This window comes from Apteryx mantelli, chromosome 3, assembly GCF_036417845.1.
Source record: "Apteryx mantelli isolate bAptMan1 chromosome 3, bAptMan1.hap1, whole genome shotgun sequence".
NCBI lineage: Eukaryota > Metazoa > Chordata > Aves > Apterygiformes > Apterygidae > Apteryx > Apteryx mantelli.
The window spans coordinates 111,637,895-111,660,989 of NC_089980.1; the positions used below are offsets into that span (position 1 = coordinate 111,637,895).

General features: G+C 36.9%; 1 protein-coding gene across 1 annotated transcript in view; it reads left to right on the top strand.

Moving 5' to 3' along the window:
* Positions 1 to 20,490, top strand: part of DST (dystonin) — a 314,972-nt gene extending 294,482 nt beyond the window's left edge. Inside the window, exons 94-107 of the mRNA XM_067294163.1 lie at positions 1,247 to 1,390; positions 2,219 to 2,407; positions 3,175 to 3,304; positions 4,222 to 4,385; positions 4,692 to 4,854; positions 6,359 to 6,513; positions 6,682 to 6,756; positions 7,629 to 7,646; positions 10,763 to 10,880; positions 13,383 to 13,451; positions 14,215 to 14,414; positions 14,858 to 14,968; positions 17,731 to 17,854; positions 19,259 to 20,490. Of these exons, the coding sequence (XP_067150264.1) occupies positions 1,247 to 1,390; positions 2,219 to 2,407; positions 3,175 to 3,304; positions 4,222 to 4,385; positions 4,692 to 4,854; positions 6,359 to 6,513; positions 6,682 to 6,756; positions 7,629 to 7,646; positions 10,763 to 10,880; positions 13,383 to 13,451; positions 14,215 to 14,414; positions 14,858 to 14,968; positions 17,731 to 17,854; positions 19,259 to 19,524 (1,926 nt within the window). The 3' untranslated portion in view covers positions 19,525 to 20,490. The remainder of the gene's footprint in view (positions 1 to 1,246; positions 1,391 to 2,218; positions 2,408 to 3,174; positions 3,305 to 4,221; positions 4,386 to 4,691; positions 4,855 to 6,358; positions 6,514 to 6,681; positions 6,757 to 7,628; positions 7,647 to 10,762; positions 10,881 to 13,382; positions 13,452 to 14,214; positions 14,415 to 14,857; positions 14,969 to 17,730; positions 17,855 to 19,258) is intronic.
* The last annotated feature ends 2,605 nt before the right edge of the window (positions 20,491 to 23,095 follow it).

The window sequence follows — 23,095 nt, forward strand, 5'->3', positions numbered from 1 at the left end:
CTCCTTTCTTGTGAATGTATTTTGTGAATCACTAGACTGCCACAGACTTCAGCACACTTAGTATTGAAGCTTAATACGCTGTATGTATTGAAGATTTAAATTTTGAGATATTCTCGTAGAGTCATGTAGGGAATATAGTCTTGTGTGTGTCTGTTTTCTTCCTGGCCCCAGCTTATGTTGGTAATCTCTCCCTACAGCCCACATTGACTTTTCCAAAACCATTTTGAGCTGAGATATTGCAAGAATTCATGGGTTTTATAACCACCAGAGAAGAACTGGTACCGTGATTTGTCCTTAAACTCTGCCATTAATCTAAACTTAAGTCAAATTCATTTAATACACAGCCTATCCATTCCAAGCTTTTTGAACATGATACAAAAGAACTTTTTTCACATTTATTTCATAATACTTCCATATTTAACTTTTTAATATCCAAATATTATAATATCCAAAAAGTACAAATGTGAACTACAGAAAGGATGGGAATTGCTAAGCCCATCAGGGTTTTTTTTGCTTTCTTCCTCATTTCGGTTTTGATCTTGCCATCCCTTCTTCAAAACTACCTAGGAGCATCAATGGCTACAAGCATGAGTACTCAAACTGTAAACATTATTCTTCTGTTTTACAAGATTTTTCCCACGTGGCAGTACCTTTGAAACCAGCTGGTTAATTAACAGTCTCTGTCTCTCTCCCCTCTCAGCTGCTGAGTTTTCACGTTTGTGTCAGGTTAGCAGAGCTGCTCCTGAAGTCCACTATCACCTTGTCTGAGCACATAATCATAGTTGGGTATTTCCAGCCTCTGTTAGGAGCTTGATAGCTTATTATGAAGAATTACTGTAACTGACCAACAAGCTAAGTCTTCCAAAATGTTGCCAGTAATGATTCTAACCATTGCATAGCTGATTTACAGCACTTCCAAAATGATGCAATATTCTTTCTTTTTTAATAAGGGCATATGTATTTCAAATATGTACAACATGTCAGGCTATTAAGGAATAACAGGCAGGGGTAAAGGTTTTAAAGCTTCACTTAGTACTTTATGTGGAATATGATTTTTAAATATTTTAAACTTTTCTCATAAAAATTAAACTTGCCTCTTACTTTTTTGTCTTGTCTACCGAATCTGTTCAAGCTTTGAGTGATCCAGAGGCCTGTGACCTTCCAGATTACCCATTTACTTAGAAGTTACTCAGATTTCTCTTTCAAATTTGGCCACCATCTAATTGAAATTGTTGCTTTTGATTAGGAATTTATGAAGAAACTGGAAGAGAAAAAGGTAGAACTGAATAAAGCAACAGGTATGGGAGAAGCTATCCTGGCTATCTGCCACCCAGACTCCATCACCACCATTAAGCACTGGATAACAATCATCAGAGCCAGATTTGAAGAGGTCAGTATATCTCAAGCCATCTTCGTTGAAACAGTCGGTCTTTAGTTGGAACATAGCTGGCAATTAACATGTAGTTATACTGAGAGGAAATGATCCAGCTGTTGAGAACTAAACATTTAAAATACCCACAGTGATGGATGTGAATACCATGCTTCCATAGGTTTTCTTTTATAACTTAAAGGACTTAAGGAACTAAAGCAGATGGTCAAGTTTGTTTGTATGTATTAAAGGAAATACTGCCTGACACTTCTCATGTGAGGAAAACTGATAGTTTCTAGGGAGAAACTTAAAATACAAGAAAAAAATACAAGGCAAACTTGAAACATCATTTTCTAATTGCATTAGGGAGTATTTGAGTGCAACATATTCTTAATCTGGGAGATTTCTGAATGATTTAAGCAGCTACAAGTAGGTCTCAGAAGACACACCACACGCCCAGCTGCTAAAGGTAGCATTACAAATGCGAGTATTAGCAAAGTATGGCTTCAGGAATGCCCAGAAGGAAGAAAGACTGCTCCCCCTCTTCCTCCCCGACGAGTCCTATGTGATTCACTAACTCATACATAGTGTTTGATCAAGTCCTTAATAAGTTGCCAGAACTCACAATTCTCTGCATTTAATAGTGCCTAGATTTGCATATCTGTGACAAAGTGTGGTTGAACTGGGAATTTTAGGCACCTAGCACCTTCAGTAATCTAGCCACCTTTGGTAATCAAGCATCAAGAAGGATGGGAGGAAGATGTGGGTTTACAGTTAGTGTGGCAATTTAAAATAAATTTCAAAGAATTCCGGATGTGCCAATATTCATGCACTAATTCTTTTATCAAGGTATTAGCATGGGCTAAACAGCATCAACAGAGACTGGCAGGAGCTCTGGCTGGACTTATTGCTAACCAGGAATTGCTGGAAGCCTTGTTGTCCTGGTTGCAGTGGGCAGAGACTACACTTAGTGAAAAAGATAAAGAGGTGATCCCCCAGGAGATTGAGGATGTTAAAGCGCTCATAGCTGAGCATCAGGTAAGGCACATTAAGTGACATGTGTCTCCTACACATTTCACAGCTGATGCTCACATCTCAACTTTGCTTCATAACTGAGTGTGAATCTGCTTAGCTATTTCCTGTTTTAATCCTTGAATCACTTTCTGGGTACTCGTGTGTGTTTTATGTGTGTGTGATGTGCTTGTGGTTTATTCAACACAAAGAAATAAGAAGCAAAAACATCCATTCAATGTGGCATTGTTCTAAAAGCAAACCTAGAACTCCCTGTAGGAACAAGGATGATAATAATCAAAAAAAACACAACATGTGAAATATGTTGTAGTGTGCTGCCTTAGAACTAGCGCTGCAGTGTGGCCTAACTGACTGTATTTTAAAAATATGTTTTATGAAGTGCCAGATGGAGCTGCTGGTGCAGTGAAAGCTCATAAGCACACCCCAGCTTACACACCAGAGCTTAGCTATCTCATTTCTGTGACCTGCAGTCTGCACAGGAAAGGACAGCTGAGAACTCATGAGTCAAAGATCTGTTGTACATCACCTCACCATACACAGTTAAGAAATCAAGGAGTTTGGCAAACTGTTTTTAGATTTAGGCTATGTTTAATAGCCAGGCCACGGTGGTCCTAAAGTGTTACTAAAAGCTTATTTTGCTGATATTTTTTGCCTACAAAAAATACTTTATCTGTGTTTTTTTGTGAGGCTGGCATTATTGCTGATCTTGCAACTTTGGTGTAAAAATACACTTTTGTGTATTTTTAATTAAAACAGCCTCTATTTGATTGCAGACTTTCATGGAGGAAATGACCAGAAAACAACCTGATGTGGATAAGGTTACAAAGACCTACAAAAGAAAGGCACTTGAACCCACTCCAGTACAGTCTCATATTCCCGTCCTTGATAAGGGGAGAGCAGGAAGTAAGTAAAGAAGTATTTTGGGGCAAGTTACATACACCATTGCTCTGATGACTGATTATGAATAACCTAACAGGTATGGTTAGCATCAGAACACTCATGTGAAATGGGGTGAAATTTTCTCTTTGCTGATTTTTCTAATTATCATATATTTTTCATTGTGATGAAACTGCTTTTTATAGCAGACTGCATTTTAATTATGCTGATAGATAAGATATGACAATGACACTTACTGGAATTAAATTTGTATCAATTCGTTCTGAAAATATAAAGAACATAACATTTTAAAATTTGTCCATACTTCTTGAAAATGTATTTTATTGTATGTAGACTTTCATGTGCTAATAAACTTCCAAGAATGTGCACAGGTTGATTGTTTGTCAACCTACTATTATTTGAAAGTGCAAATAACTTTTTTACACACAGATGTAAGGACAAAATTTTGCTTTTACTGTCTGTGAAATTATATGGGAATTATATTAGGAAGTCTTCTGTTCAGCCAAGTTTAATGGAAAGTGAATCTTCAAGTTAGGAATTTGCTTTTTGTATTTTCATATATACTGACCTGTTGCATTTTTAGATATACCTCCCCATACACATTTGGAATCTGCTTCTAAAATCATGCTATTTACTTTGCAAAGCTGTCTCAGAAAAGTTTTTTAAGATTTTAATTAACTTGTGCAGCTTCACTGGTACAGCCAGTAGTAGCTGCCACTAACCAGACAAAAGCTAAATAGTTTAACCACAATGTGGTCCTGCCCAAGCAATGTCAAAAGTCTCATTAGAAAGAATCATACCAGAATTTGGGCTCATTATTTGTGACAGGAAAGAGTAGTTTTAGGAAGGTCAAATACCCTTCATATGAATGTTTGTTTTGTTTGAACTGGGTGAGACTTTTACATATTACTGTGTTTTAACAGGAAAGCGTTCCCCAACACCAGGCATATATCCATCAGCAACCCAGGCACAAATTGAAACCAAGAATCCAAGGGTAAACCTTTTAGTCAGCAAATGGCAGCAAGTCTGGCTTCTGGCCTTGGAAAGAAGAAGAAAACTTAATGATGCTTTGGACAGACTTGAAGAGGTCAGCAAAGGACACTACAGAATATACATGCTCTGCATAATTTTGTTTAACCCTGCATTTCCTGGATCAAACTGGCAATACTGTAAACCTTCCACTTCTGTTGTGTGATATGACTAGCTGAAAACACTGTGATACCTTCTCTTTAAAAGTTGTCATTCTCATTATAACCGAGTCAAGATTCTCGAGGACCTATACAAATGTTTTAAAGAGCCAACTGTTTCAAAGAATGCAGATAGTATATCTCTCATTGATTTTCTAAAATTACTTGTTTAAACTGAAAAAAGCTCTTTTTCTTTTTTTATTAAGTTGAAAGAATTTGCCAACTTTGATTTTGATATTTGGAGGAAAAAATACATGCGGTGGATGAACCATAAGAAGTCTCGTGTGATGGACTTCTTTAGGAGGATTGATAAAGATCAGGATGGAAAGATAACAAGACAGGAATTTATCGATGGAATTCTTTCTTCAAGTAAGTTTTAAAGTTAATTTAATGATAAGCTTCAAGACATCTCATGATGACTTATTGTCTATATAGTGTATACTACATGGCTCATTTTGTTAGAAGGTCACAGATTTCTCCTTTGAAGTCATTGATTATAATTAATTTAGACTATAATTATTTTACTTTAGAAATATTTCTAGAGTCTAGAAACTCTTTCTAGTTCTAAGAACTCTTTTCCGTTGTGAATCAGATTACAAATGGCACATTTATACTATTGTCTAATTAATAGTTTACTAGATTCTGTTATCTCTACAGTGCACTAGCCACTTCAGTGGTTACATTTCATTGATTAGTCAGAATAGTAAAACATACCTTATAAAAGCTACAGATAATTTTCAAAAGCAGTTCTCAAGAATCACACGGTTTTTATTAAAGTACTTACTAAATGGAATAGTTGCAATTACAGAAAGAAACCATGTAATCTCTGAAGCCAGTGTTTGTCTTTTGTACTCACAACCATGTTTGTGTACCTGTATAATGTGGATCAAAATGTCAACAAATCAGAGCTAGGAAGGGACTTTTCCTAGCTTTCCTTTTGGATTTATATTCCTTATGTATGTACAGTTGGTGGTAATGTAAGCCTTCTGCATAGTGCCTGTCCATGATCATGTTTTCCTTTAGGTATTGACTCATAACAGATAAGGGCCTACTATTTAAAACAATCTTTTACCTTCATGTCATGGACACTTTTGCTTTTAGCATTGAAGATTCAGAATTGGGTTGCTTTTAACATCTCATGATAAAGTTTTTCAGTAGGAGAATATTGCAAAACAGGTATTTTTCCCCTGCTTTGGGAATGCGATAATATAATCAATATGTATGCCCATAGCTGTTTGACGTGGACTGACCGAAGTTGCGAAAAAATCCCTAATTACCACCAAGAGGTTATGCAGCTTACTCATTTAACTCAGCTGGTATCAGCTTGTTTCTGCCAAATATCCATGATTTAATCCCTGTTGACCATCCTGAAATTTTCTTTGACCATTTCATAAAGCATCTTTATGCAGGTTAATATTCTGCTGCCAATGAACTTGATCTAAAGAAGGGTTTCACAAAACACTGTCCATGTTTCTGAATTGGGAAGCCTTGCATTCCAAATCTAATTAGCATTAAAATTCTTCCATGACCTTTCCTCGCTAGCAATTTATCTTGTTATCTCTGGTATTTTATGTTCTTTGGAGGTCAAGAATGCTACAAAAAATTTCTATCTTACAATTTCATCTGTGCCCTCTCTTGTGCCTCGCTTCTCAAGCCACACTATGATATTCATTTTTATACAAAATCTAGGTAACACGGGAGATCCGTTCTTTTTTTCAGAAAGATTCTTTTACTCCTTTGAATTTTGTAGACATCTTGATAAACATTATCTTCCACCTAGTTCCTTAAAACTTTTAAGATCTGTGATAAAGCCATTCATTGTAATGGGATTGAAAAGCCAAAATCTTACCTTCTGTTGTCTTTTGTCTTACAGAATTCCCAACAAGCCGACTTGAAATGAGTGCTGTTGCGGACATTTTTGATAGAGATGGTGATGGATATATTGACTATTACGAATTTGTAGCAGCTCTTCATCCAAACAAGGATGCATACAAGCCTCTCACAGATGCTGACAAAATTGAAGATGAGGTACGCTTTCTGCTTTCATAGATAGCAAATCCTATTCTACTGTAGTCACATTCTTTAATATTTAATTTGATTTTCCTGTCAATATAATTTGCAGTTTTCCAATTACATAAGTCTTTCAGAAATGTGGTATTAGCAGTAAAGTAATTATCCAGTTGTGATTTTTTTCAGGTTACAAGGCAGGTAGCTAAATGTAAATGTGCAAAGCGATTTCAAGTGGAACAGATTGGGGATAACAAGTACAGGGTAAGTCTTACTAAGGACCTTCTTTGCTCTTTCAGCTTAAAGATTCTCCATATGACATGGCTATGCAAGGAATTAGGTTATATTCATTTACAGAAATCTTGTATGACATTTTTCTTACTTTCAGTTTGTCTCAGTTTTGTATAAATTTTTCTTATTAGAACATACAGGCTAATAATATAGATAAATGCTGCTGCATTTATTAATTTTTGCTGAAACTACAGAAGCTATTTTCAATGTATGGGAATTTTCAAAAGCTAACTGCATACATGCATAAATAAAACAGGTCCTTCAAATCCAAACTTATTGTCTGAATAGCCAAAGTGTTTAAACTGTAGCTGGTTTTCTTTTAGTATCATAAAAACATCGACTGATATTTTCATCTATGGTATTATGTTGTACTTCAAAAATGTTTGGCCAAAGTGTTTTCTATCACTTTCACTCCCCCCTTGTCATTTTATTGGCGCACACTCTTTCTTCATCTGTAGAAGTGCAAGCAATGTGTTAGATATCTGCAGAACTATTGAGATCACAGAAGAAAAATCCAAACAAATGTATCACACTGTAGAGAAGTATTTGCTACCCCTAGACTCAATAACCAGAACAATTTCAGATGAGATACGTAGTTTTTGGCTGAGAGAGCTTATTAAATACTCTTAGATGAATTTAAAAGACCACACAAACAGCAACGGGAAGGAAACAAAGGCCTTGAGAAGTCTTCAATATTCAGTCTCTGGAGAGCTAGCTACCTGCTCATCTCTGAACTAGATACTTATTCAGAATGTCTAATGTGTTAGTTTGCATGTGTTTAGAGTCATGTAGAGAATTTCCTGTAAACTAATCGTGTCTTTCTTCCATTTTTCATTTCTTATCAGTTCTTCCTGGGAAATCAGGTATAAACCAGTGGAATGTGTTATGAAGTTTCTCTTTTTTTCCTCCTGCCCCGCGCTAATGTGTAGTGATTTAAGCTTGCAATGGTCAGTCCTCTTGCCATCCTTTCATCTTCAGCTAATTCACTGCTGGTCAGCTGTGGTATTCCTTTCAATGCTATGGAGCATACCTTTTCTGAGGAGCCCCACCACCCTGCTTTCTTTGACCATTTTTTCATTAAGGAGATTACTTTTAAAGGAACCAGATAATGGTCAGCAGCAATTCACATAGTAAAAATCTTGCACATTTAAACTGTAATTTAAAAATAGTATTTTTATCCATTTTCAGTTTTGTAGCAGAATACCTCAAGATACCATGTTATGATTTTTAGGTTAACTGATTAAGCCTATTCACTGAAAACACAGATCCCAATGTCATACTACTCATTTACTGCAACTCAAGATGAAAAAACTTTCATTTTGAAAAAAATGCCTCTGCAATTAAGCAGTCTGATTAAGAATCTAGTTGATTGTTCATATATTATATGTTAACAAAGTGAATTATTAAGTACATATTTTGGAAATAGGCAAAATAAACTTGATACTCCAATTTAGACTATTTCCTATTCCAAAGTGCTTCCAAAGAGTTATGGCAAATCTATAGTGTATAGTAACTGTGTTTAAGAATACTATTTGTATACTGCTTGTCAGTTGGGTCATCAGTGAGTCAGGTTGCAGTGGTACCCTACAATGAAACAGGGCAGAAATGCTAAACAGTGCTCACTTACTCCTGTGGTATATACTGATACACAACTTGTTAAATTGCTAAATCTTGCTTTCCTGGTAAGAATGGAAATGGCTTGCCCAAATGGTACCTGATATCATTAGTATCTTATTCATGTTCTTTTAAAGACAACAATATTTCAGATCCATTCTGGATATGCTAGTGTTAGCAGCATTCACCATTTTAAATCTAGGAATGTTGCAGATGCAGCTGTTGCATTCTCAGTTACTGACAAAGCCTGCTGAAGTATAGAAGAAAGCACAAAGAGCAGTGGATAATCTTTCTACATGTCTCAAATAATATATCTAAGTGACATTTTAAAATGTCCTCCACATATAAAGCCTTGATTTGAAAAGACTATTTGAAAGTGATGTTAATCCTCTTATCTGAGATCTGTACTTGCAGATCTGAGAAAAATACAGCATTCTGGGTAGCATCTGACTTTTACTGGTGCAAAACAGCATCATTGCATAAAGCAACTACAGCAGGTTGGCTGAGTTTTCTCTAGTGACAGTGGTGATACATGGCTGTCATCAAGAGCAGAGTATTTTGTAACTTCCTTTAAGTATTATATTAAGACTTATATATATATTAAGTCTTAATATATATATTAAGACTTCCTTTAAGTATTTATCCTAATGTTTGTACTTTTGATTTTTAATCATTTGAAACAACAGTAAATATTGTTCAAGGAAAATTGATATCCAGCCTATTTTAATAGGGAAATGGTCTGAGTTACTGTTAAGAAAAATGCCTTGAGAGATGCCTCTGTGCTAATTCTCCAGAAGCCCCACTGTCTGAATTAACTGTAGCCTAGACAGTTTCCAAAGGATACTGTCTGACCCTTGGTCTAATTGTCTGACAGAGTTTAAATGGAGAATTAAGCTGGGATGGTGGGGGGGAAGAAAAGGAAAAAAAGAGAGGTTCGTTAGGATTTTTAGAAAAAAAATCTCTTTTGAAACAAGCCAATGAAAATAAATGGCATAGATTTGGATGCCATTTTTTGTTTCTTTGTTCTACATATGTAGAATGGTTCTTTGTTATGCACATATTGAATGCATTATAAAAAAAACCTTTACAGATAATGCTCATTTGAATCTTCTCATTCATAACAAAAATTTTTATTATTAGGTGGCAAGCTTTGCTTTTATTTGGTTCCTAAAAGTAATATTCCTTTAATCTTATTCTCTCTCCTTGGCTTGAGCAGTATCAAACAACTAAACTCATTTAACAGGTAGGTAGCACGTTTGTGTGATTTGCATTTAAAGCATTTCAGTCCCCTCACTGGAGCAAGTAGGTATGCTGAACTATGGTCAGCCTTCTCCAAGGGTCAAAGATTTTTCCAAAGATGTGTATTTGACTCCTTTGGTTTCATCGAGTGCTCTGCATACTTGCGTGTCAGAGCACTACACTTGGCCTGATGATCTGCTATCAAATAAATGCTTTAGTGGCATCATCTAAAAAGTACTGAATTTTTCTGGTTAGCTTTTGTGAGATCATGGGGTCAACATTTTGATCACTTTTTCTTTATACAGATTTAAACTGAGGTACTTCATACAGGTTTTGTTATACAGTCTACAAGAGCAAAAGATACCTTAGGTTTAGCCATCAGCCCAAAGGAAGAATTGGCTAGTATAACTCAAGAGTTAGTATGAAACAGGCTTTTTGTGCATGTCTGAATTCTGAAGAACCTCGGTGTGCAGACAGAGGGGCGACAAACAGCTTATAGCAAAGGACAATTATGGGAGCTAAAGATCACTCATGGCTCTCTTAATGTTCCCTTCTCCACATGGACCTAGCTATATGTGAGCAGTATCAACACTATACCTGAAAATATCCCTATAATGAATCAGTTGATGGAACAGTGCAACACTCTTGTAATGAATTGTCAGCCCACTTACTGATCATTTAAAGCAATACTGCCTTCTTTTCAACTGACTTCATTAAAAATCAGATGGTTGCAGAAGAGAGTTTGCTTAAGATTTTAATAATGAAATAATGTGAATAAGTCTTCATTAATTTTCACTAATGCAGATCACAATCAATTAAATGACTGTGTTACTAATTTTGCTTCCTTCCTAAAATCAGAGATTTGAGAATCAAGCACAAAATTAAACCTGAGATTCTTTCTTACCATTCTGCCATCTCCTTTGGATTAATGCAGCAGCATTTGATTTGAAATCTTAACAGCTTTAATAATCTGCCTAAATAAATCTGAGTTTTTAGCATTTACTAATAATTAAATATCAAAATAAACTTTTTAAAAGTCTGACTTTTAACCCATCAGCATTGAAATGCATCTGTTATCTTTTAAGAATGACTGAGAGCCTCAGAATATTGTTTGTTCTTATTGCAGTTTGGTGACTCTCAACAACTGCGGCTTGTTCGTATCCTAAGAAGTACAGTCATGGTTCGTGTTGGAGGTGGCTGGATGGCACTTGACGAGTTCTTAGTGAAAAATGATCCTTGCAGGGGTATGTAACAAGACTGTTAAAATGGACGTGCAGATAATTATTTGGATACAGTCACTGTCAAGAGTAGTATTGTTCTTTGTCTCAAATTAGAGATTGAATTGTATAAAATGCCAGTCCTGTAAACACCAACTCATTAAATGTCCCATAATGTTCTGTTTTTGTAAACTTTAAATCCCATGGTTCAGATCCTGTTCACTTGCACTGATGTGTGTCTAGAATAACTGCAGTGTCTTCTATGCAGTTCCTCCAGTTTCAGAGTGGTGTAACTAAAAATTGAACTTAGCCCAAACAGAGTTTACGGCATGGAAGCTGCTTGTATGACTTGGCAGAAATAACACAGAAATGTCTAATAAAATCCTCTCAGCAGGAGAGAAGTTTTAATGCCATAAATCAAAATAAGGCAATCAAATCAAAAACAGTAACCAGGGAAAAAAAAGAAACCTCTCTGGCCAGTGGCTGCACACAGGCTCTCAGCCTCTGCCTTTGTAGCCCTGACTTTTCATTGGCATTCTCCCCAGAACCACTTTGCAGAGCCCTGGACCTTGTACCAAGTGAGTGGAAAATGCTCTGATCAGGAAGACTTTTTGTTCTAGGGAAGTAGGGAGTGCTCTATCTCCATGCCCTCTAGGGCAGTTATATCAAATGCATTGTTCTATCAGCAGACAGCACCTTAATGGGGGATCTTCTTCTGTCAGACAGCCTACCTCTGTAGTGTGGAAGTAGGCTCTGTCTGGCACCATTCTTGGAGGAACAAGGGGAGACAGAAAAGAAACCAATTGTGAAGGTGCTAGGAGAGATGCAAATCAAACTTGCAAAAAAAAAAAAAAAGGCAGTAAAAAGAAAGCAGTAAAATTGCAAAAAGTGACTATTTGTGTTCAGAGTGAGCTAACATTATGTAACTAGGTAATTCTATCCACTTAGCTAGTAGTGTTAAATTTACTCTGATTTACCTCGTAAAGCTTCTGTAGATTTACAATCAATATTGTATCAGTGTGAGAATAGCACAGAAGAGTTCAAGGCAGAAGCAAGCAAAGTGGGGAAGACTGAGAGATCACTTGTCCTACAGACCTTATCTTGGTGACAGTTGTGTGACACAGCTTCAGCTTTTGGGATTCCAGACACTTAGATACAGACCTTGAGCAGGTGGACAGCTTGTATTTGTAGCAATTGTCATGGTAAGATAAGGATATTAAACCAAAAAAAAAGCTACCATGGAACCCTGTAAGGACTGACACAATGTGCCTCTCAGGCTTAGAGACCTTTGCCCATGAGCATAAAAGGCACCATAAAACTTCTTGTAAGTATCATAAAGGAACTACCATAACCAGCATAGGAAAAAAATCCTGTGATGTCATCTGTTATTTTTTTCAGTAATATTAAAAATAAACCTTTGGTTTACCAACCTATTGTATATATGGATTATTAAATAAATGTAACAGTGCCATTACATATGTTAGTTCAACACCTATTAGTGTTGGACCACAGGCTAAATTGAAATTTAGTACCTGATTCCGTACCCACTACTATTGTACAGACATTTATGCCTGCAGAGCCATCATTACTTTATAGCTTTTTACTTATATTCCTCCAAAGTGCAAGGTAGTGGAAAATCAAATGTGCCTAATGTCAAAATATCCAGCTTCATTAAAGGTTTAATGTGATTATTTTTGATGTATCCCAAACATTTTTCTCAGCTCTACTGACAGGTAGGCTGTTGTTATTCTGCGTCCTACTTTGGCTGACAGTGACAGCTACAATAATTAATAACCACCTAAGTAGTTGATTAGTAGTCCTTATTACTCTAACCTCAGATAAAGAGGCCTTTAGAACTTTATTTACTGTCTCTTTGCTCCCCTCTTCTTTCACAGACCTTGTATTTTATGTACCGCTATATTTGCTGTCGTACCTTACCCCTTTTTCACGGGAAGTACACGAGCAGATGCATAAGTCAACACAATGGGTTGAAGGAATACTAATCTCTATTAAACCAGACACTGGAAGTTGTACATAAGTACATAATCCTAGTCAGGATACATAATCCTGTTGAAGTCAGTGATTCAAAGTAGCCATTGATGTCAGTGATGCAGGTTCAGACTTTTCCTTAAGCACTTTGTGCAGCAAATCTGCATTTTCACCAAGAGCTCCTCCTGTATTCAAATAACTGGCATTTCAGAGAACTCTTGTGACAAACAGCTTAAAATGTACTGGGCCTAGTTATGTAAAACAGTTTTAGTTTATATTACTTCTTTATGTCAGCAGATAAGTGTCTCTGTTACACAAGTATACTTGGGACTACAGCTGAGTCTATTCAAGCACTATTTCCTTTTTGCTTAGGGGAACTTTAAGAGCTCATCTCAGAGCACTTAGAAACAACTTTTGCTCTGAGTTCTGTCTTTTGGCCTGGTGCTCTGAGTCTCTTGCATATGCAGCTGCTGTACTTGATTTCTTCTCCTGCTAACGATTTTCTTTAATGTGACCCATATCCTGTGTCATTTTTTCTAGTTCATCATCACGGGAGTAAAATGTTACGTTCGGAATCAAACTCTTCAATTACCACTCAGCCTACTATAGGTTGGCAAACCCCTCTCTTTGTCTCCTCTTCTTCTTCTCCTTTCTCTTCATTTCCTTCCTACTTTTTAAATATATATATTTTTAACAATATGCTTCACCCATCACATTTAGCTTGATGTGTTTCTACATGGGCTGGTGCTTTGCGAGCTGATTTTTTTGACACGCTTGAAGAGTGTTTCAAAAACAATTGTCATTCAAACTGACACAGTTAAATGCTAACATGTCTTGCATCTATTCTTTTGGAACATTCTCTTACATGTGTTTGTATGTGTGTGTGAGTGCTTGGCCACTAATTACCTCATTATAGTTTTGGATTTATGTTCATCATTGCATGTTGCCAAACTACATAATTTCATAGTTTAGAATAAATATATTTGCTGCTTTCCTGTAATTTGTACATATCAATTTCTCCTGGAACATCCAAACAAGTATTATTTATTATGAGTAGCTGTAGAGTTAGCAAAACTGCTCTTCAGGTTGCGTCTCTGTATTAATAGTTGATTGATTAACAATGACTTAGCACGTTGAGCATTCCATTATCACGCTGACTTCCTTTGACAGTGGTTCATTCCTGCTGGCATAAAGTATTAGAATAAGCAAGTTCTGCACATAAACTCTTTTGTGTCCAAAATAAATGCATTGCACAGTAATGCATTTTATTTATCCTTAAAATGTGTTGGAGTTGGCATGGCAAAAATATCAATAAACAGCCTTGTGACAATTTTCATATCTGACTAAATCAACACCTTTCTTTGATGTGCAGCTAAAGGGAGGACAAATGTGGAGCTGCGTGAAAAGTTCATTTTGGCAGATGGTGCCAGTCAGAGCATGGCAGCTTTCCGACCGAGGGGCCGTAGATCACGACCCTCTTCAAGGGGTGCTTCTCCCAACAGATCTACATCGTTGTCAAGTCAGGCTGGCCAGGCAGCAGCTCCACAAGCAGTTGCTACAAGTACACCCAAGGTAAGGAGAAACATACAAAACCGTACTGGTTAACCAATGGGGTGGAGATTGTTTCTGGCTCAAGCAGTACCGCTGTTTTCACTAGCCGATAGGGAGGAAGTATCTCAATTTTATTTCATTGTTTTGGAGGATCTGAGAAATGTTTTCAGTGTACTTCCTCTACTTCTGTTCTTTTGCAGTGGAATAGAAGAATTCTTTATGTTTAAGGTGTTACATGAGCTAACTGGCAATTTGGGAATAAGCTCTGAAAGATCAAAGAACCTCTCCATTTAATAAGAAATAAGCTCTGCCATCACCACTTCTCAGAACATTTGTCATCAACTCTTTCTGCTTAGTTTTTATTTCTACTGTGAGATTTGATCTTCCTGTAGCATGGGTATTCTCCGTGACATTGTTTCCCACCTACTGTCCTTCATATTTTGATTTACCATTGTTTCATACAGACATCCCATCATTTAACACGCAACTATGGTAAACCATGGTTGACAAACAGCAAAACGTCAACTCCTTCTAAGCCACCAGAATCTTCAGACTATCAAGGGTCATCTGCAGAGGTACAGTAAGGACAGAGATCCTAGTCTAATGACCTTTCTTCATTAAAACTGTCACTTCACTAACAGTCACTAGAGTTTCAGTGCTTCAGAGCTTCAGTATCTCTTGCATATTAGTACATTGTCTTTATTTTAGGCCTTCGTGAAATTATTTCTTTCCTTTCCCTTTTTTCCTCAGTCTTTCTTTGATGTTCTGTTTGTTCTGTTTTTTGACTTTTAGGAAAACAGCCTCAATGAATTCATGCTTGAAGTACAACTGATTAATAATAAATCACAGAGTTGTACATAAGAGTATGCAATGAACAGTATGAGTAAATATAGAAAAATCCAATCCTTTTCTTTGTATAGCATTTCATATACTTCACAGATTGTCTTTTCCTAAAATTCTTCTTTGAGTTTATAATGTACCATAATATTCAAGAACTGTAGGAATGAGATTAATAAATTATGATCTCCAATACAAAATCACTAAATGAAGAAATACCTGGTCACTGTGAGCAAGATGGCACAAAAGACTGACTGTGGTGGATAAATCTTTCCAGCACTTGAGAGCTTAGTTTAGGGCGGTAATGACCAATTGTTGCTCTAATAAGATAGCTATTTGATGACTTATAGGAAATGAGCTTTGGTTTTATTTCCAGCCCATGAGTTACAGAGAAACTGCTAGCATAGCAATTAGGATTGTACTGGCAATCAAGCTGAATGACCAAAATTTGAATGGGCTTGGAGCCATAGTGTCTTCTCTAATGTCACTACAGTCAGTGAAAAGATTGCAGCTTGGTCAGACTGCAAACTGACTTTTCAGTTGTCAAAGTTATTCTTGCCCTGGATTAGATAGATGGCTTACTGCAGGGAAGCTTGCTCTGCTATAACCTCTGTTGCATCTGTTCTTCACAAATCTGTACTTTGACTTCTATTGCTATTCATTTGACACCTTCCAGTGCTACATTTACATAACCTCTGCGTAGCTTTAAGATGCGTAACAAACTTTTCACTCCGTCTTTCTGTGTGAGTGGGTGTGTTATTTGTGTGCACTGCAGGCGTCTCTATATCACTTCCAGTACGCAGGACTGTTGCTTAAAATGATTATCAATACCACAAAGTTGAATCAATTGTCAGTTTCTAATATACTCTTTTATTTTCTTTGATCTCTTAGGTGGTAACTAAATTATAAGGTTAATTGATGGTACCTTAAAGATTCATGAGAAATGTGCAGGGTTTATAGGCATGGAAAGCTGCCTTGTTTTCACTGAATCACACTGAACTGAAAACAGTTGGCACTGATTTCAGATGGGGGCACTATATTTCTCACCTGTTGTCACTACTGTGTACAGTTTCAGTGAACTTTTATTACATAAAAATCCATGGTTTAAGATTATAAATGGAACAAGCAGGGTTGGGGTCAGTTTTAGTGGATTTCTGAGACATTCAGAAGTAATTTTTGTTCATGAGAGTGGTTATCTAAGGCAGTGTAGACTGCCTTTGGTTTTAGGGCTCAACTGAAGAACAAACTTGATCTCTTTTTCTCCTTGGCCCAAGGATTCTGTCCCAGTCTCTTCTACAAAGGGCAACAGCTTCACCTAGGGTAATGAAGAGAGTTGCCTTTCTCTCTATCCTCCCAAGTAGTCTCTGTATAGCAGAGATTTCCAAGGTATGGCCACCTGGACACTGGTAGCCTGTGAAGCCTTTATACTTGGCTTTAAAAGAGAGTTCGGTATTGTGACCATCCCTGTCAGAAAGAGCAGCTTGTCTGCTCTGTATGTTCTTTTTCCAGATGTGCCAGAACTGGCCCTACTGGGCAGAGGGCCAAAAGCATCTGCCAGGCAGGCCCTCTATTGGACCTCCTCTCTGTTCTTAGCTCTAGGTGGCTCCCAGTGCATGGTGATGAACCTTGTTTTTTAGGTACCTAATTCTACACCGCACTGTATGGGGATCAAAGGCACATAACACAGGATCCTCAGGTCTAGGCCACCTAAAGTGCTGTACTCATCATTGCAGTATTTGTTCTTCTTTTTGGATAATTCCTTAGTATTCTTATGTTGATTTAATTGATACAATTGCTGTAGTTTTCCACTTCTTTGAAAGGAAATTTGAGAGTTGAGGATTTAATTGTAGTGACTTTGAAAGAAATCTTTCCATTTGGGACTAATAGCAAATCAGGTTCTCATTCCACAAACCAGAAAACAAGCAAGATAAAGCTATGAAGCAGAGATTTCAGACAATGTACTGACAACAAGAACTTTCTGAATTAGGTCCTTTTTTTTTTGCTTTGCTGAAAAAGGGTTGAAATCTTGTAGTTTTGTTTTACCATCAAGATAATTACAAAATTGAAACAAATATATTCACCACCTATAACTGCAGTCAGAATGATGATCAGTTTTCGTAGACAAAAAACCTTAGCCATTTGTTCTGTTAATTTAAGTCATGTACCATCAACTAATCTTATGTTTGACTAATTATAAGAGGACAGCCTTTCTCTTTTTATATATGAATTGATACATACACAAAGAATGCTAAAATATTAATGCCAAGCAGACTGTTGGGTGATTTTTTTATTTTTTTATTTTTATTTTTTTACATTTGGACTACTTCAAATATTAACTGCTAAAGCGATGTTCAAAACAAAAAATGTCCTTAGTGACTCACACCAGTATTTTAGATTCATCGTTAATGTTAAGATGATCGTATGCCAAGCTATCTGCTGCTTAACACTAGACCTTATCTTCAGTAGTGTCAATTGAAACAACTATATCTTTTCTGCATAGGGAACGCCAATTCAAGGGAGTAAACTCAGATTGCCGGGATATCTATCAGGGAAGGGTTTCCACTCTGGAGAAGACAGCGGCATACTGTCAACAGCAGCTACCAGAGTTAGAGCTCAGTTTGCAGGTGAGTGTCTTGACTTTAGAGCTTGATCTACTGTTTGCTGAAAACTGTGCTTTTCCCACTGAATACTCTCAGGCCCGTTAGGGTGTGAGGAAGAGGTGTCAGAAAAGTGGGAGGGGTCATAGTCCTGCTGTCTCCACATTAGTATTGCTGATGGTGCATATAGTCAGGATAATGGTCCTCCATTCACACGGTTCACAACACTGTAGAGCAGGTACATTCAGCCCTGGATGTGCCAAGTTGTGAACGGCAAACTTTTTGACCATGGTATGTCCAGTGTATCCGCCTAAGGAACTAAGAAAGAAGCATTTACTTAAAAAACAAAGTGTTAAATACTTGACAGTATCCAAATTATGCTCAAATGTGATGGAGAGTAAGTAGTCATCATAACTTGTCTCTTTCTTCTGAAAGAAGAACTGCAGGTAGCATCTGTAGATGACCCTATTAATAGAATATCCCATCAAGATTTTTAAAATGGTATATAAAAACAGGAAGTAGTGAAGCTGTACTCTTCTGGGAGCCTCAGAGCAGTTCTGCACAAGGGAAAGAGTTAGATGGTTAGAACAGAAGATAGCACTACTAGCTTTCCCTCTAGTCTTAAACTCTGCAGAATACTGCATGTTGAGCAGTACTGAAAAATCCTGTTCAGATAGTACGTATCTTTTAAATTATTACTGATTTGAAAAAAATGAACCACCTAAGATTTCAGTTTCAACTTGGCATTCTTTGTACATACAGGGAACCAGGTTTGTCAGGATCAGAAAGATTCAATAATTAGAAAATTATGAAAAACCACATTAATGTTTTTCTGTCTAAGATTCTTGTGTTTTTTTTCTTCATAGCACATTGTTTGGACAGGCTTTCACTTTAGCAGACTCGCAGAGAGCTCATTTACTCATTCCTTTGATTGGGGAATGTTTTTCCTTCTTTTACTTGTGGCTTTTGACTATATGATTTTGATTTAAAAAATTGGGAGTACACATTTAAAAATAGAGTGCATTTTCATCTGCATCTCAAAGGTATATATCCAGAAATGGTATGTATGAAGATGCTAGATGTTGAATTCTTCTGATTCATAGCTGAGAAAATGGTAGAGGAAAGGCTGTTTAGTAAACATACACTGCATGTCTAATAGATCAAGAAAAGTTGCCAGGATAATACATTTTTGTGAGATGGGCTAGTGACTGAATTACCTGTGTCTCAGCATTTGATCTCTCATTTCCTTCTCTTTAGTGGGAGATAACAGCATTGTTTTATGCTGTTGTTTAATATCAAGGCGAACCCTGATGATCACCTAGTTTGCCTGCAGAGGTCTAAAATTTAGTTTGTGCACCAAGTAGCTTCTGGAATTGCCAAAGATACGCACACTCTTTCCATCCTTACCTGTAATACTTTTTCTCTTTTTAGAAACCAGAAGAACTCCAAGTAGACCTGGAAGCCGAGCAGGAAGCAAGGCTGGCAGCAGGTCAAGTAGCCGCCGAGGCAGTGATGCATCTGACTTTGACATTTCAGAAATCCAGTCTGTATGCTCAGATATGTCAGAGACTGTTCCTGCTACAAGCAGACCGACACCCCGAGCAGGTTCTCGGCCAGGATCAGCCAAGCCTTCTAAAATTCCAACTCCCCAAAGAAGGCCACTAGCCAGCAAATTGGACAAGTCCTTGAAGAGATAATATGATTGGCTCCATAAAGGTCTTTTCCTTTTGCATTAAGTATTTAAGTTTGTAAGATGTAAAATATTATGTAGAAATTATTGTGAAATATCGCAAGAGGTGGATTTTTAATTCTGCAGATGGCCTTATTTGTGTACTTGTCTTCTTATTGTATGTGTATAATTTTTGTCAGATTTGTTTTTGTTTATGCCATATCCTATGAGAAGGGGGAAGAGTTTTAATGTAAACTAACAATTGTACACAGTAATGTGTAGAAAGTACACTAAAAATAATTACTAAATGCACAGTGTACTGAATGTACAGTAAGTCTCTGCAGCCTGAATAAAATAGGTCTTTCACTATGTCGTTAGTCAACAGTAAAGGATACCTCATGATTTTTCTTTAAAAAAGAAAAAGCCAAAAGTCACAATTACACATTTTGATCCAACTAAACAAAGACTAAAGAATGTATGTCAGAAGTACTAAGGAATACAAGAACACATTCACAATACCCTTATTTATACAGCATCTCTCAGAGAACTCACAGAGTTAATTAAGCACTTGCCAGTAATATGATACTCCAATACCTTGCAGCATTTCTGTGCCATTGCTTTCAATAAGGCCAGACACATTCTGGATATTTGAATTATTATTCTGTAAGAATATCAATATAAAGTGCATTCATGTAAATGTGAGGTTTTCTTTTGCTTGAGTGGATGGTAGCACTGTATCATTGAACTCATTTTGTATCAAAGCAATTTTGCTTGCAGAAAGCTCTGAAATAAACACGTCCCTTAACTTTATTTCTATTGTATTTCTTATTTCACAGGAAAATCATTTTCTGCATTATGTTTTAGGGCATAAATCATTTTAAATGACCAATAATTACCCCAGGAACATAGACTTTAATGTAATTTCCAATTATCAGCAATCAGATTTTGGTTAGCTACTGTATTTGTTTAATAAAACACTAAATTGCACATATTGGATCATATGAAATTATATGTAATTATTGTGTGTTGACAATTATTTTCTCCATATTAAAATGTGATATTTCTATACAATGTATGAAAGGCATAAAGAGTAATTCAGTTACCCTTCTTGTCAGTGAAATACTTTTGCCATTCAGGGATTCTTTTAAAAGGATTAATAATAGTTTATTTTCAATGGAAAAAGGATGCAGCTTCAAATAGGAGTGCTGTAGAACAGCTAGGTAGATACTGTAGTAAATAGTGACAGAGTCCCTAGAAATTCAAAATGCTCTTTGATAATATCAGAAAGACCCACTTAGAATTTGGCCAATATGTTAGACTAAATAGTCGAAATCTGACTGTTCATACACTGGAAAACACTGTACCTGTAGTAGAGGAATTCTAGGGGGAAAATTATTTATGGCTGGTCCCTTAGCATGCTAAAAATGAAGGCTAAGTTCAGTTCATTATCTGTAGGTAATGGTGGTATCCGCATTCTCTGCTAACACCATCACTAGAAATATTACTAAGATGGTCTTATCTGAGTTGCCACAAGAACTTTCTACAGGTACAGAAGGTACAGGTCACACAATCAATTTATAAGAAATGGAAAAGCAGAATAATATTGAAAAGATTAACTCCATACATCATTCAATCTATCAAAATCCACTTGTGTCAGGATTTCCTCCAACATGCACAGTCATTCAGAGAGTGTTTGTACAAGTGTTTGCAGAATGCAGACAGAACCACCTCCCCCCTCCCCAAAAAGTCCAAGGGAAGTGCAGCAAATGGGATCCTTAGTGAGAATGTGGATGATGGCACTTGAAAAAAAACACTATTCTTTCCCATGGTTTCCCTTGGCCACTGCAACAAGTGGTCTGCAGGCTATTGGACATATGAAAAGCTACATTTTGCTGCACGGTTCAGGTTTTATCCCAGTCACCTACTGAAGTGATTTTCAGAAGATAGTGTACATACATTGCAGGCAGGAGGCTAGGCTGTGGTGCTTAGTCCCAATTGCTGGCTAGCGACTGAACACAGCGTGAGGGGCACCCTTCTGACTGGTAGTGATCCATATGCTCTGGGGGCAGATGATAATGAAAGGAAGTGTGGCTTCTACTGCAAACAAGAAGTGTGTGTAACAAGTCCTACTGCAGCTAGTCTGGGACTAGGCACACACACTTGCTGCATACAGCATCAGTTTCTGCTGTGGTGCTTTATCTTTCCATGTTTCACCTCTCCTATGGCTGCTGTTCATCCAAACAATTCCTGTCCCATTAACATTAAAATAAATTCAGATGACTACAGTGGTTTTTCAGACCCCAACACCTTTGGATAAGGAGTAGTCTCCATTTTACAGATGATAATTGAAGCAAAGGAAAAGGATAGAATTTAGGCACTTGCATGGCTAACTTGGCCATAGGAGAAGATAGTGCCAATGCGACATATTCTTGGTACATTTTGTAATCACTGGACTGGTGGAGAAGGGGGTAGGAACAGCAAATCTGACAAGGAACAAACATCACTGGTTTGCGAGAACAGGCACATAGTTCAGGGCCCTGGATCTCAAGTGGACAGAGCAGCTCACTCTGCCCGGAGTAGAGTTAGCACATACTTTGAAGCACCTTGTATGTGTATTGTGGTCTTAGCTCCAAACATATTCATAATACTTCATGAATTATGTAACTTTATGTAATTTACATGTTGCTACATTGTATTTTTATAGAAGTATTAAAGCTGTGACCACCTTCAGAGAAACCCCTTATGTAGGCTAAAGAACCCAAAGACTAGTGTGGACTTACGTAACTTGTTGGCTAATGCAAAACGGGAAGGGCTTGGCTTCTGGGAATCATCCAATCTTGGAAACTCAATTAATAGTAAGTTAAATGGTAAGTTAAATAAAAAATAAATTAATAGTAAGATAATAGTAAGTTAAATACTCAGATTAGGAATTCTCCCATTAAAAGTCCAAATCTTTCTCAAAATATTGAACCTTACTCAACTATCTTCTTCCAGAAATGACTAAAATGGATTAGACCGATATTAAGAATTCCAAAAACAAAAAGGCTTTCCAAACCTATGTTCCCTCTGTCTTTTATAAAAATCATATTGCCAAAAGTCTGAAAAATAAATATTGGATCCTCTGCACTTCTGTGGCCCACAGACAGAGCTTGAGAAATTGATGAAAAGGGTATACTGTGTCCTTCTAGTACAGGGCCCTGTATCCCAAGTAGACAAAGCTGCTCATGGTGCAGGAAGCATGGCTTCTGTTGCAAACAAGCATGGTAACAAGTCCTACTGCAGCTGGTCTGGGATTAGGTGCACACATTTCTTCTAATATGCTTAATTACTACCTTTACACTAATAAAGTGCATTAAAATGTGGATTATCTGAACATGGTCCTAGTGGCCAACAGCCTGTCATGTGAAGAAGAAATGAAATTGGCAAAGTCTCAGCTGCTGGGCACGTTCTCAGTGAGTAGGAGTCGATAGCTACCAGCAGGAAGTTAAACTACAGTAAGTGGTAGATTACAAGAAGGGTCTATTAAAACTGAGTTAAGAAAGAAGTGTTGTTCTGTTTCCATCTTCCTGTAATTTGAAAATATATCTTCTTTGGTTCCA